The sequence below is a fragment of the Prionailurus bengalensis genome, chromosome C2, assembly GCF_016509475.1.
Source record: "Prionailurus bengalensis isolate Pbe53 chromosome C2, Fcat_Pben_1.1_paternal_pri, whole genome shotgun sequence".
Taxonomy (NCBI): Eukaryota; Metazoa; Chordata; class Mammalia; order Carnivora; family Felidae; genus Prionailurus; species Prionailurus bengalensis.
Genome location: NC_057350.1, coordinates 145399368 through 145411671, shown reverse-complemented (window position 1 = coordinate 145411671; position 12304 = coordinate 145399368). Strand labels below are relative to the sequence as shown.

Below are 12304 nucleotides of genomic sequence, written 5' to 3'. Positions count from 1 at the left end.
TTCCCTTTCCTTCAGGTATTCCATTTTGCATTCTTCATAAAAGGCTGGATCATTATAACTAAAAAAAGGAAATGAATATCTCCTTTTAAAATGAGGTTTCGCAAGCATTTAATGTAAGCTTACTTTAAATAATATTCAGACATTTCATCAGGTATAATCTTTAGGAACAGATTTTAAGAAATGGTCATAAATACAGTGTAAACATTAGGTTATCAAACTCGTTCATTTTTGAAAGGCACCGTCCCGGGACAGAGCAATGAGAAGCACAGTACCCATCCTCAGAAGGCCATGGTGTTCGGAGCACATGAGTAAAGGCTGTGCCACAAGCATACAAAGTGCCGTGCCAGAGCGCAAAGGTGAGGAAAACCTGATGCACGAAGAACTGCAAGTAAGTTAGTGTCCTTGCAGCAGATCATGCACGTAAGAGACAGGGCCTGGGATGAAGCCAGACTGGGCAAAGGCCGCATCACGAAGGTCATTTTATGCCATACCAAGAAGTTGAAGTCTATCCTGAAGGCGGTGGGCCACTATTAACAGAAGAACTTGAAGATCAGTTTTGTGTCTTAGATCACTCTGACAGCATGTGACAGGCCAAAAGGGGGCAGCAAGGTTAGAGGCAGGATGCCTGTAAGGTAAGTAAACTGTTCAACTAATCTAGCCAAGGATGATGAGGGAGGGCCCTAAGCTAAAGGAGGAGCAGTTGTGATGAAAAGGACGAAATGGATCTGGGGGAGATTTAGGAAATAAAATCAACAGGAAATAACCGTTTAGAGTTAGGAGACAAGGAAAATTCTAAACTCTAGACACACGATGTAGAAGGAAAAGGAGGGGAGTTCAGTTTTGGACCTGAAGAAAGTAGCAAAGAAATGTCATGACCGAAGGAAGTAACCAAAGTCATGGGTGCAAACAGCTTTTGCAGACCTAAGCATGAGAAGAGAACCGGGAGCCCACTTTCTAAAGGATTCAGTTCAAGAAGATAAGGATGAGAAGAAGTAAGAGATGTTGGGGGAACAGTAAAGAGCGTAAGAGAAGCCAGGTAGAAGAGAGTTTTAAGGGGCTTCTGGAGAGGGAGGTCAAGTGAAAGAAAAAGGACTGAAACGCTAGTCACTGGATCTGGCTACCGTGAATCCACTAGAACCTTTAGGAGAAGCAGTCTCAGTGGAAGGGGGCAGAAGTCAGACAGCAGTTTACTGAAGAATGAATGAAGACGCGGGTAGAAATAAAAGCAACCACTTATGTTTCAAGATGTCGCTACAACAAGAGGAGAGAGGGCGGTGGTTGCTTACCTTCATTTCGTGGAATGTCAACAGTAAATAAAGCAGAGCACTTTCTTATTCAAAGATGAAGAAACACAGTGTGTTGAAAATTGAGGTCAAGTAAAATCCTTTACTCCATTTAGCAAATGTCATAACCCTCTTTTGTTTCCTTCACTGCTTTTCTCTCTTCTAAAGAGATGCAGCCTCCTCCAACCCCTCCCAGCCCCTTCCCCAGAACAGACTAGAACCTCTTATTTTTTCCTATTTCCAGGGGGTAAAAGGAAGGATATTTAAATAATATTCAGATAACAAAAGCTAACAAATACAATAAAAAAGGAGCTACCACTGATTGACTCCCCACTATGTGCCAGGCACTGTTGTAGTGAATTTACATACAGTTCCTCACAATCACTGCACCAGGAATAATTTCCTGTCTTCTATGAGGAACCTGCCCAAGGCTGTACCACTAGCTAAGCTTTGGCTGGTCCAGAAGGTCAGCCCCACTGCCCTCTCCACAGCCCGCGCTCCTGCCCTTCTGCTCTAGTGATGCCCATCTGGGAGAGAGGGATAATACGGCAAATTAAGAACAAGTTATTATGACAAACTGAGGTGTAAAAATTCTTTAATATATAAAAAAAGCATTCAACAAATCCAGTCACAAAGAAGTTTAACCAGTTCATCGATCCATCACGCATCTCTTAGGAGCATGAGGAACAAAACTGGAAGAAAAGTAAGTCATAGAAGGAACTCTTACCCCTCTATGATGAAGTGCTTAGTGCAGGTCCTGGCCCATAAATAAGGGTGTGTTTCCTCGTCTATAAATGCAGACATTAGTTTAACTTCCCAAGTCTCCTACCTACAGAATTTTTTTTTAAGTTTATAAATTTTAAATTTCTGTGTACATTATTTGCTATCAATGAAAACAGGGGCACCTGGGTGGCTCAGTCCATTAAGCGTCCCATCCGGTCATGACCTCGCAGTTCGTGAGTTCGAACCCCACATCGAGCTCTGAACTGATGGTGCAGAACCTGCTTGGGATTCTCTGTGCCCCTCCCCTCCCCACATTCTTCCTCTCTCTCAAAATAAATAAACATTAAAAAAAAAAATAATTGATTCAGATAATCACTACTTTTTATCTAATTCCCTAATAAGGAAGTATCAAACCATGCGGACCTATATGTTTCACAGGCTAGAGGAGCACAGTTAGAGAAGGAAATATAAGGGATAACCAAAACCACGACCTCACAGCTATCAATGAACAATACGAAAGTATTCTGCAATACTGTGAATAATGTAGATAATGAAATGTGTGGGGAGATACGGCAGAAAGCACTTGCATGCAAAGAACCTGCAAAGTTTTCCTTTAATATTCAACTAAATGTCAGTGAATGTATTTAAGACTTATTTTTAAATCGATTAATCTCAAAAATCAAAATTTACCTTTGTATCCTTCATTTGATGTAGTGCAACTTTCCTAGGAATTAAATTATATTAATCCCCCAAATCACCAGGCCGACAAATCATCTAATTCAGTACATTTTCATTAGAGGAGACAAATATAAACCCATCTGTAATATATTCTATAGATCAACTGTTCACGAAAAGGAATTTGGTAAGTCATGTGAAAAATCCTGTATTTTTGTTCGCGGATCTCATATTTTTAATCAGATACAATGTTGACACATAACTTGACAAGACCTTTCCTAAATACGTTGCTTAGTATGTAACAAACTGAAATCTCAGACTCAGCTAACAATACCAAAGATGTGATGGGGCTAGTAAAGGACCTATTACATGTAATGAGTTAAATAACACACTCTTACCTACTACATACGTCACACACATACACACACAGAGAAGCATAAACAATGGGGTGATGACTTACTGAGCAGTTAGACATTCTTTCAATGCAGAATTTTCTTTTCGGCATTTTACTACCATAAGGATTCCAGAGTCCTTGCAACATTTGGTAAAATCTGAAAAAATGTGGAAAGAACAAAACAGCCTGCAGTTACATCAACACAATTTTCAACAGCTCTAAAATATTCATCCACTTAACATCCGTTACCTAGATTGTGCCTGGCACACGGCACACCCTCCACAAAAGACACACACATGAATAAAAGGCAGAACCGGACGAGTGACGTTAACTCTGCAAGAATAAAGAAGGAACTCTGAAAGGGCGGAGAGAGGACCTCTGAGGAGGCGTCATGGAGAGAGAAGGGACGGAGAGAATAAGGGAGACTTCTAACAGAAATAGGGGATCTTTCACAAGAAATGAGTAAGGAGGGTAAAAGGGAAGCCGTTTCCAGACACGGGCATCTGGCGTCTAGTTTCGCGTGTCTTCGATGGCATCAAGGCACCCCCTTTAAGACAAAGCTGCCACGGTGCCTTGACTTCTGATGACAGAACTCCCACTCCATTCCCAAGGCAACTCTTAGACGCCCCTGAAAATTCAAACGGCTTTCTGTCAAATTTCCATTCTAGCAGTTTGCCTTTTAGATTGTACTGGTCCCTCGGTATCCTGCCTTCTCAGCACTGCCAACCCAGAAGAGCCTGGTGCCATAATCCGGTTTGCTTTGGGTCGGACTCGGTCCGACCTCCCTCCTGCCACAGGACCACGTGCCGTGCCGCAGCTACTCCTGACTATCCTGGTCCTTCCGCCTGTCCACCGGCTGCTCTAGTTTCAGCTCTGCCATCTCCAACCTGCTGCAAGTAACCAACCATGTCAGACTTAAATACGAGATCATCCTCACAAAGAAGCTGTAGGTAAAACAGTGTTTTCTGAGTATCTTTTATAACCCCTTTAATGCAAAGTTAGCAAGAATGCTCTCTTTTCTTGAGCTATGCCTTACCCTCCTAGTGCCTAAAGAATAGAATTTATAATGATCTCAAAGCAAGCAGGTAATTCAGGCGTCTCCATGAAGACACATAACATGTAATAAAATATTTTCAAGCCGCAAGCAAACTGGAAATAACTGAGATTTATGAAATGTATAAAAAAAACTCACGAGAGGGGCTGTGCTGGGATAAGAGTCCCAGAACACAGACATTTGTATCTACGCGAAGCGTCACAGCACGCTCTGAAGGATATGTGGCAGGATAGGAACAATGACAACAGATGCAGGAAATGACTTTAATTCAAATAGTTTCATGTGTGCGATCCCATGAAACTGTGGGTGACACGCAGTGACACTCCACATCAAAGACACACACGATTAGCTTCCTTTAGCTGCTTGTTCTCTACCCTTGGCAATCCCACCGGTGGCCTTCTGGCTCCTGAACCCAGCCAGGTATCGTGTTTATTTCAACTACAAATATTCTTGTTCCTCTCTGTGCACATGAGCTGAGCTCATGAGCCACATCAGACCAAGGGAATTTCCTTTGTGCTCTCTGACTAAAGACTCCCTACAACTCAAAAGGCAAATCAGACTCACAATCAGCTCATTATTAGTGGTGAACCTGAGGGGTGGCTACATGGCTATCAAAAAGTTCATTAACTTCCACTCTGGAATGTCATTAGCATCCCTACATGTAAATTCTCTACTCACATTATGATACTAAGATCTACCTTTCTATAAGTAACGGTTATGATTCCAGATAAGAACTAAGACCTGGGAAATCCTCAAAGGGAATGTGTGTACACAGAAGTGACTAAATCTGGGTAAGGGATTCTTGAAGGGAATTGCCATGCTCCATGGTGAAGAACCATGAGCTTATTCCTCTCCATCACCCAACCTTGGTATAAAGGCACTAGACCAGACCAGTTCATGCTTCTGGATAATGTCTAGAAGAAATATCATTAGCATCCTGAATTTGCCTAATGAAAATATGCTAGCTGATCAAAACCGTCCTTTTCTGGAAAACACAAACACAATGGCTATTAAAAAGCCCACTTTCTGGGTTATAACAGACCCAATACTTTTACATTTGATAGATTCAAAACAGAATACTTAGACACTGTATTGTTTTCAGATGCATTTTCCCTAATATGAATAAAAATGTTCTTAGTAAGGAATTGATGCAAGATATCATTTATGTGTTCTGACCACAATAAAGACACAGTCTATATATTTTCACACTTGTCCAAATCTCTTCAGGAATAACTGTGACTGGCCTAAAGCCTCAAGCTGTTTGTGAGGTTTTTGTCACTTGTTTGGCAACAAGATTTTAATGAGGATCTTTCATACCGTATTAGCATACACTCATATAATAATGATGTTGCGAATCCTGCTAACTGAATGGTACTCTAAGACAATTTAAATTCTTTGTCTTTCAGTGTTATGTTAAATGTTACAAAGTTTGTATGCCTATATATAATTTAACATTAATTACCAGTAAAGATTATCAAAATAAAATTTCATTTATTTAAGTACATCTGTAGGAAATACAAATGAAAATCCGTAAACAGTAAGAACAGAGAGATTGCTAAAAGAGTTATTTCAAAATTTAAAGAAAGGTACTTTTAAAGATAACATTCCAGACTTTTTTCTTAAAAATGTCAAGAACATGGGGTGCCTGGGTGGCTCAGTCAATTCAGCGTCCGACTTCGGCTCAGGTCATAATCTGGTGGTTCATGAGTTCAAGCCCCACGTTGGGCTCTGTGCTGACAGTTCAGAGCCTGCAGCCTGCTTCAGATTCTGTGTCTCCCCCTCTTCCTCACTGCCACTCCCCCACTCAGAGACACTCTGTGTCTCTCTTAAAAATAAATATTAAAAAAGAATGTCAAGAACATGATATCTATTCTTCTCAAACTATTCCAAAAAATAGAAGAGGAAGGAAAACTTGTAAATTCATGATACAAAACCAGTATTACCCTGATGCCAAAACCAGAGAAAAAACACTACAAAAAAGGAAAACTACGGGCCATTATCTCTGATGAACATAGATGCAAAAATCCTGAAAAAAAAAATATATATATAAGTAAACCAATTTCAACAATACATTTAAAAATGCACTACAATCGAGATTTATTCCAAAGATACAAGAGTGGGTCATTACTCACAAATCAATCAATGTGATTTTAATTAATTAATGTGACATTAACAAGACAAAGGGATCAAAAACCATATGATCATCTCAACAGATGCAGAAAAAGCATGTGACAAAATGCAACATCTGTTTATAATAAAACCTCTCAACAAAGTTCAGAGGGATCGCACCTCAACATACTAAGGTGACACATGAAAAACCCATGGCTAGCATCATACTCAATGGTGAAAAACTAAGAGCTTTTCCTCTACCATCAGGAAGAAGGCAAGGATGTCCAGTCTCACTGCTTTTTTTCAACACAGTACTGGAAGTCCTAGCTGTAGTAATCAGACAAGAAAAAGAAATAAAAGGCATCCAAATCAGGAAGGAAGAATAAAACGGTCACTATTTGCAGATGACATGATGTTATATATAGAAGACCCTAAATTCTCCACCAAAAAACTGTTAGAATTAATAAACTGATTCAGTAAACTTGCAGGATACAAAACTAACACATAGAAATTGGCTGGGTTTCTATCCACTGATAATGATTTAACAGAAAGAGAAATTAAAAGAATCCCACTTACAACTGCACCAAAAAGAACAAAATATTTAGGAATAAACTTAACCAAGCAGGTGAAAGACTTGTAACCTGAAAATCATAAAACACTGATGAAAGAAACTGAAGACGACACAAACGAATGGAAAGATATCCCATGCTCATGAACTGGAAGAACAAATATTGTTATAATACCCATACTACACAAAGCAACCTACAGATTTCATGAAAACCCTACCAAAATACCAACAGCATTTTTCACAGAATGAGAACAAATAACCTTAATACTGATACAGAACCACAAAAGAACCTGAACAGACAAAGCAATCTTGAGAAAGAATAACAAAGCTAGATCACAATTCCAGATTTAAAGATATGCTATAATTATAAGCTTTAATAATCAAAACACTATGGTATGGGCAGAAAAACATAGATGAATTAAACAGAACAGAGAGCCCAGAAATAAATCCACACTTATACGGTCAATTAATCTTTGACAAAAGAGGCAAGAATATGCAATGGGAAAAAGACAGTCTCTTCAACAAATGATGCTGGGAAGACTGGACAGCTACATGCAAAAGGATGAAACTGGACCACTTTCTTACACCATACACAAAAATAAACTCAAAATGGATGACTAAAGACCTCAATGTGAGACCTCAAACCATAGAACTTCTAGAAGAAAACATCAGCAGTAATCTCTTTGACATCAGCCTTGGCAACATTGTTTTTAGATATCTCTCCTGAGGCAAGGGAGACAAAAGCAAAAATAAACTATTGGGACTACATCAAAATAAAAAGCTTTTGCACAGCAAAGGAGACCATGAACAGAATGAGAAGGCAACCTATTGAATGGGAGAAGATATTTGCAAAAATCTACTATTTAAAAGAAATTAAAAAGCTTAAGGGGAATACTCAAGATTTATTATCTCTATTTATTAGAATATAAATTAATGGCAATAAGATGTGATTCCAACAAAAAGCATTTAGTATGTAACACTTGGAACAGAGATGACTTCTACTTATGGAAAGCCAAAGGACAATGACACATAAATGACACATATGACCCTGTCCAGGGTCTACAATGGTTCCTGGAGATGTTCTGGGGAGGACTGTAGAATAGGAAGATTCGAAGCTCATGTTGTCCCACGGATACAACTAGATAACATTCACATCAGTATAAAAGACCCAGAAAATGTCCCCAAGACTGGCAGAACAAACCGCACACTGAAGTGTAGAGAAGAGCCCACCTCAAAGAGGGTAGGAAGTGTGAAGACACAGTCAGGAACTAAATGGACTTGTGGGACTGTCCATTGGAGGGAGGGATGCCAGGGTTATGGGAAGGGAAAAGAAACAAACTCTTACACTGGGGATCCCACATGGGAAAGAAAAATCCCCATAACATTTGGCTTTGAAAACCAAAGGGGTCAAATTTCATGAGTTCTTAGAATTAGCAGAGCTTAACACCAGGAATATTAAAAATCAGCAGGTTCAAGCTCTGGGAGAGCTGAGAGGGCAAGAGAAAACGGAGTCCCTCATCCTTAAAGAGACAGTACAACAAAGAGCCCTTAGAGATGCAGCATGGAAGCAGAAGTTTGAAAATTGGGGCATAGAGAAGGGAGAGTTATGTCACTCATCTCGGAGCCTGTCCTGGAGGGACACAGATGGCTGGGGGACTCCTCCAGGGACAAAGGAACTGGTAGAACCATTTCCCTCCCCCCATCACCTAAAATAAACACACGGCCACCTGTGAGAACGAGCCTGGCACACCACTGGCCACCTAACTCGCTACTAGTATGCCATCCCCCCTCCCGCTAGAGCAAGCTTCTGCAGAGCTGCTCCCTCCAAAGCTCTTGGCTGGAACCCATCCAAAGCAGTACCACAAGCTCCAACTGTGTAAGCAGCTGTGACAGGGGCCAGTAACACTCCAAAGGGACTCCTGTCCTGGGGAGAGGGGAAGATAACCACACACACTAGTCCAAATGCGACTCCAGCAGTGGGGTGGGGGCAGGCAGGAGTCTGACTGCAGGTCCCACCCACCCACCAAAAGATTCTCAGGGGCAACACAGGGAAAGCACCCTGCAGTTGGTGCTACTGTATCTCTGACAGACGCCTGTTCTGACTCAACTCAAGTCCAAGGTGGCCCCCGACTGGCCCATGAACACCACAGGGACCAAACCCTGTCCACAACAGGCAAAGAGAGCTACTGCAGACAAATGAACCGAAGGAAAAGGGGCCAAACCGTAACACCAGGGTGCACGCGACACACACAGGAGACACCCCTGAAGTGCCAGGTTGTGGTGAACAGGGGATGCCGCACTGCAGGGCACTACAGGACCTCCTATTCATTAGGCCATTACTTTCAAGAGCTGGAAACATAGCTGAGTTTCCTGACACACAGAAACAGAGTTAGACACACTGAGGACAAAGGAAAATGTCCCAAATGAAGGAACAAAATCACAGCAAGATACCTAAGGGAAATGGAGAAAAGTAACATGGCTGATAGAGAACTTAAAGTAATAAATCATGAAAATACTCACTGGACTTGAGAAAAGAGTAGAAGACCTCAGTAAGACCCTTAACAAAGAGACAGAAAACATAAAAAAGAATCATTCAGAGATGAAGACCTCAATAAATGAAATTAAAGATAAGAATAAATCATAGACTAAAGGAAGCAGAAGAGTAAATCAGTAACCTAGAGGACAGACTAATGGAAAGCAATCAAGCTGAGCAGGTTGAGAGAAAAAAAAAAAAAAAACAGAATGAAAAGAGACTTAGGGAATTCAGTGACACCATCAAATATAGTAACATCCACATTATAGGGATATCAGAAAGGTAAGTGAAAGAAAAGGGGGCAGAAAATATACTTGAAGAAGTAATAGCTGAAAATTTCCCAAATATGGGGAAGGAAACAAATCTAGGTTGAGGTCGCACAGAGTGCCCCCCCAACAAAATTGACCCAAGGAATTCTGCAACAAGACACAGAATAATTAAAATGGCAAGAAGCAGTAATGAAGAGAGAATTTTAAAAGCACCAAGAGAAAACAAAACAGTTACATACAAAGGCAACCCCATAAGGCTATCAGCTATTTTTTTAGCAGAAACTTTGCAGGCCAGAAGGGAGTGCCATGATATTCAAAGTGCTGAAAGGAAAAAAACCCTGCAGCCGAGATTACTCTATCCAGCAAAGCTATCATTCAGCAAAGAAGGAGAGATAAAGAGTTTCCCAAACAAAGTTAAAGGAATTCATTACCACTAAACCAGCCATACAAGAAATATTAATGGGGACTCCTTGAGTGGAAAGAAAATACCATAAGCAGGAATAAGAAAAGTAGAGGGCACAGAAGCACCTGGGTGGCTCAGTTAGTTGAGCATTGGACTCTTGATTTCAGCTCAGATCATGAAGCCACGGTTGTAGGATTGAGCCCCACCATGTCATGCTCCATACTAAGCATGGAGCCTGCTTACAATTCTCATTCCCTATGTCCTTCTCCCTTGCTCATGTGCTCATTCTCTCTCTCTAAAAAAAAAAAAAAAAAAAAAAAGTTAAAAAAGAAGGAAAAGAAAAGTAGAGAGCACAAAAGCAGTAAAAATACTGCTTTTTTTGTGAGTCAAGGGACTCACAAAATAAAAGGATGTAAAGTATGAAAGCATTTACCTAAATGTGGAGGGGAGAGGTATAAAGAATGAGTTCAAACTCAAGCAACCATAAACTTAATATAGCATATGTTAAGATGTTAGATACATCTTAATATAGCATATAGCAGAAGATGTTATACACAAGCCCCAAATCAAAAACCAGTATAAGGCAAAAAATAGAGAGAAAGGAATCTAAATATAATACTAAAGAAAGCCAAATAACCGTGAGAAAGCAAGGGAAGACTGGAACAAAGAACTACAAAAACAACCATAAAATAAGTAACAAAACAGCAATAAGTACATACCTATAAATAATTACTTTGAATGTAAGTGGACTAAAGGCTCCAAAGACAGAGGGTGATGGACTGGATAAAAAAACAAGACCCATATACAAGACCCTTATTTCAGATCTAAAGACACATGCAAATTGAAAGTGAAGAAACAGAGAAGCATTTATCATGCAAATGGATGTGAAAGGAAGTCAGAGTAGCAATACTTCTATCAGACAAAATGGACATTAAACAAAGACTGTAATAAGAGACTAAAAAGGACATTAATCACAAAGGGGACAATTCAACAAGAAGATATAACAATTGTAAATATTCATGCACTTAACATGGGAAGACCCAAATACATAAAAGTTAATAATATAAAGGAATTAATCAATAGTAATACAATAATAGTAGGGGACTTTAATGCCCCACTTACTTCAATGGACAGATCATCCAAACAGAAAATCAACAAGGAAACAGTGGCTTTGAATGATAACATTAGACCAGGCAGGCCTAACAGATGTATTCAGAATACAGCAGAATACACATTCTTCTCAGGTGCACATGGAATATTCTCCAGAAGAGAGCAAATATTAGGCCACAAAACAAGTCTCAACAAATCCAAGAAGACTGAAGTCATACCATGCGTCTCTTCTGACTACAATGCTATGAAACTAGAAACAAACTTCAAGCAACAATCTGAAAAGAGTAGAGATAAATGGAGATTAAGTTGCATATTACTAAACAATGAATGGGTCAACCTAGAAATCAAGGAAGAATTCAAAAAAACGTATGGAGACAAATGAAAACCAACAGTTCAAAATCTTTAGAATGCAGCAAAAGTGGTTCTAAGAGGGAAGTTTGTAGCAATACGGGCCTAACTCAAGAAGCAAGAAAAATAAACAACTTGTTAATACATCTTAAGGAGCTAGAAAAAGAACAAAATCCAAAACCGGTAGAAGGAAAGATATAATAAAGATTAGAATACAAATAAATGAAATGGAAACTAAAACAAACAATAGAACAGATCAATGAAACCAGGAGGTGGTTCTTTGAAAAGAACTGATAAAACTTTAGCCAGATTCATCAAAAAAAAAAAAAAAAAAAAAAGAGAGAGAGAGCACTGGGGCACCTGGGTGGCTCAGTCAGTTAAGTGTCTGACTTCAACTCAGGTCATGATCTCGTAGTTCATGGGTTTGAGCCACGCACTGGGCTCTGTGCTGGTGTTGCAGAGTCTACGTGGGATTCTCTCTCTCCCCACCACCTCTCTCTCTGCCCCTTCCCCACCTGCGTGCTCTCTTGAAATTAATAAACTTAAAGAAAAATACTCAAATAAAATCAGAAAAGAGAAGAAATAACAACCAATACCACAGAAATACAAATAAGACAGTATTATGAAAAATTATATGGCAACAAACTGGACAACCTAGAAGAAATAGAGAAATTCCTAGTCATCTATAACCTACAAGGAAGAAATAGAAAATTTGAACAGACTGACTACCAGTAATGAAATGGAATCACTAATCAAAAAACTCCCAATAAACAAAAGTCCAGGACCATACAGCTTCATGGGTAAATTTTACCAAACATTTAAAGAAGAGTTAATA

At 39.6% G+C, this 12304-nt stretch overlaps 1 protein-coding gene across 1 annotated transcript in view; it reads right to left on the bottom strand.

Annotated features, from left to right (window-relative positions):
• Positions 1-12304, bottom strand: part of CMC1 (C-X9-C motif containing 1) — a 101751-nt gene continuing 89447 nt past the window's right edge. Inside the window, exons 7-8 of the mRNA XM_043593319.1 lie at positions 3142-3232; positions 1-58 (exon numbers count right to left, since the gene is read on the bottom strand). Coding sequence (XP_043449254.1) covers positions 53-58; positions 3142-3232 — 97 coding nt within the window. The 3' untranslated portion in view covers positions 1-52. The remainder of the gene's footprint in view (positions 59-3141; positions 3233-12304) is intronic.